Source organism: Rhea americana, unplaced genomic scaffold, assembly GCF_003343005.1.
Source record: "Rhea americana isolate MKP2758 unplaced genomic scaffold, rheAme1 scaffold_566, whole genome shotgun sequence".
Classification (NCBI taxonomy): domain Eukaryota; kingdom Metazoa; phylum Chordata; class Aves; order Rheiformes; family Rheidae; genus Rhea; species Rhea americana.
In genome coordinates, this window is record NW_028186719.1 from 21,734 (window position 1) to 23,126 (window position 1,393).

Sequence of the window (1,393 nt, forward strand, 5' to 3'; positions counted from 1 at the left end):
GGGGAACACACGTACACACACAGGTCAGCGGGACAGAGGAAAACACGCAAAGGAAACATGGAAAAAACACGGGTGGATCCAGGCCCTGCTGGTGCCCTCAGGTTCCTCCCCCAGCCCCGGTGTCGCAGGGGCCGCCCTATCCCCAGGATCCCCGTTCCCCCCACCGATACTGGGCCTGGTCCTGTCCCGGGGCAGCCAGTAGCAACCTCCCCCGCAAGGGGAACCAGTCCTGGGCCGGTTCGCTTCAGTACCAGGCCTGGTCTTTGCCCTGGTAGCAGCCTCCAAGGGGAAACAGCCCCAGCTCGGTCCGGCCTTGGTTTTCCCCGGTACTGGGCCTGGTCCTGGTTCTGTCCCGGAGCAGCTGGACCAACCCCAGGTGGGTCCAGCCCCGGTGTCCCCCCACTTCCGGGGTAGCTGGCAGCAGCCCCCCAGGGGGAAGCAGGCCCCAAACTCGGGGTAGCCCCGGTTCTCCCCCCCCCCTGTTGGTACCGGTACCGGGCCCGGTGTGGGTCACCTTTCTGGATACGGAGCTGGGCGGCCGAGGCCTTTTTACTGGTGCCCTTGGTGCCGCCGGCCGATTCCTCCTCCTTCTTCTGCTGCTTCAACGAGAAGAGCTTGATCATCCTGCCGGGCCGAACCGGGCCGCACCGGGCCGCTGCCGCCGCCGCCGCCGCCACGGGCCGCCCCGGGGGCGTGTGGAGGGGGGGGAAGGGGGCAGGGGGGCCGGGCCGGGCCCGGGGGCAGCGGCGGGGAGCCGAGCTGCGGCCCCCCCCAGCGGCTCAGCAGGGAGGGGGGGGGGAGGGGGGAAAGGGGGGAAAAAAGAGGCGGCACCGGCGGCGGCACCGGGAGGCGGCACCGGGAGCACAGACGGAGACGGACACAGAGGGGGGGGGGGAAAGGGGGGGTCGGCAACGGCCGGCGCCGCTCGGTAACTTCCGGAAGCGCTTCGGAGCTTTCCGGAAGGGGCTTCGGAGCTTTCCGGAAGGGGGCGGGGACGGGGCGCGGGAGGCTTCGCGCCGCCGCTACCGCCGGCGCCCTTCGGGCTTTTCCGGAGGGGGCTCGGGCGGGCGCCGAACGCGCTTCGGGTTCTTCCGGAACGAGGGCGAGTCTTTCCGGGGTCTTCCCCCAGCCGATTCGGCTTTTTCCGGAAGAACCTTCGGGTCTTTCCGGAGGTGCTTYGGGCTCTTCCGGAAAAGCCGCCCCCACGCACGCGCTTCGGCTCTTTCCGGCAAGGGGCCGAGCCTTGCCGAGCTCTTGCCCGAGCCGCTTCGGCTCTTTCCGGAAGCGGCTGCGTTTCGACGCCGCTTCGGTTCCCTTCCGGAAAGTTTTYGGCTGTTTCCGAAACAGTTCGGTAGTTTTCGGCAGCTTCCGGCACCGCCTCCCCCCCCCGGGT

At 69.8% G+C, this 1,393-nt stretch overlaps 2 protein-coding genes across 2 annotated transcripts in view; both read right to left on the minus strand.

Annotated features, from left to right (window-relative positions):
• The window catches only part of UBE2M (ubiquitin conjugating enzyme E2 M), a 5,691-nt gene extending 4,577 nt beyond the window's left edge, over window positions 1-1,114 (minus strand). The window contains exon 1 of the mRNA XM_085318976.1: window positions 501-1,114. Coding sequence (XP_085175102.1) covers window positions 501-623 — 123 coding nt within the window. The 5' untranslated portion in view covers window positions 624-1,114. The remainder of the gene's footprint in view (window positions 1-500) is intronic.
• The window catches only part of TRIM28 (tripartite motif containing 28), a 12,704-nt gene continuing 12,333 nt past the window's right edge, over window positions 1,023-1,393 (minus strand). Inside the window, exons 19-20 of the mRNA XM_085318971.1 lie at window positions 1,248-1,332; window positions 1,023-1,162 (exon numbers count right to left, since the gene is read on the minus strand). Coding sequence (XP_085175097.1) covers window positions 1,023-1,162; window positions 1,248-1,332 — 225 coding nt within the window. The remainder of the gene's footprint in view (window positions 1,163-1,247; window positions 1,333-1,393) is intronic.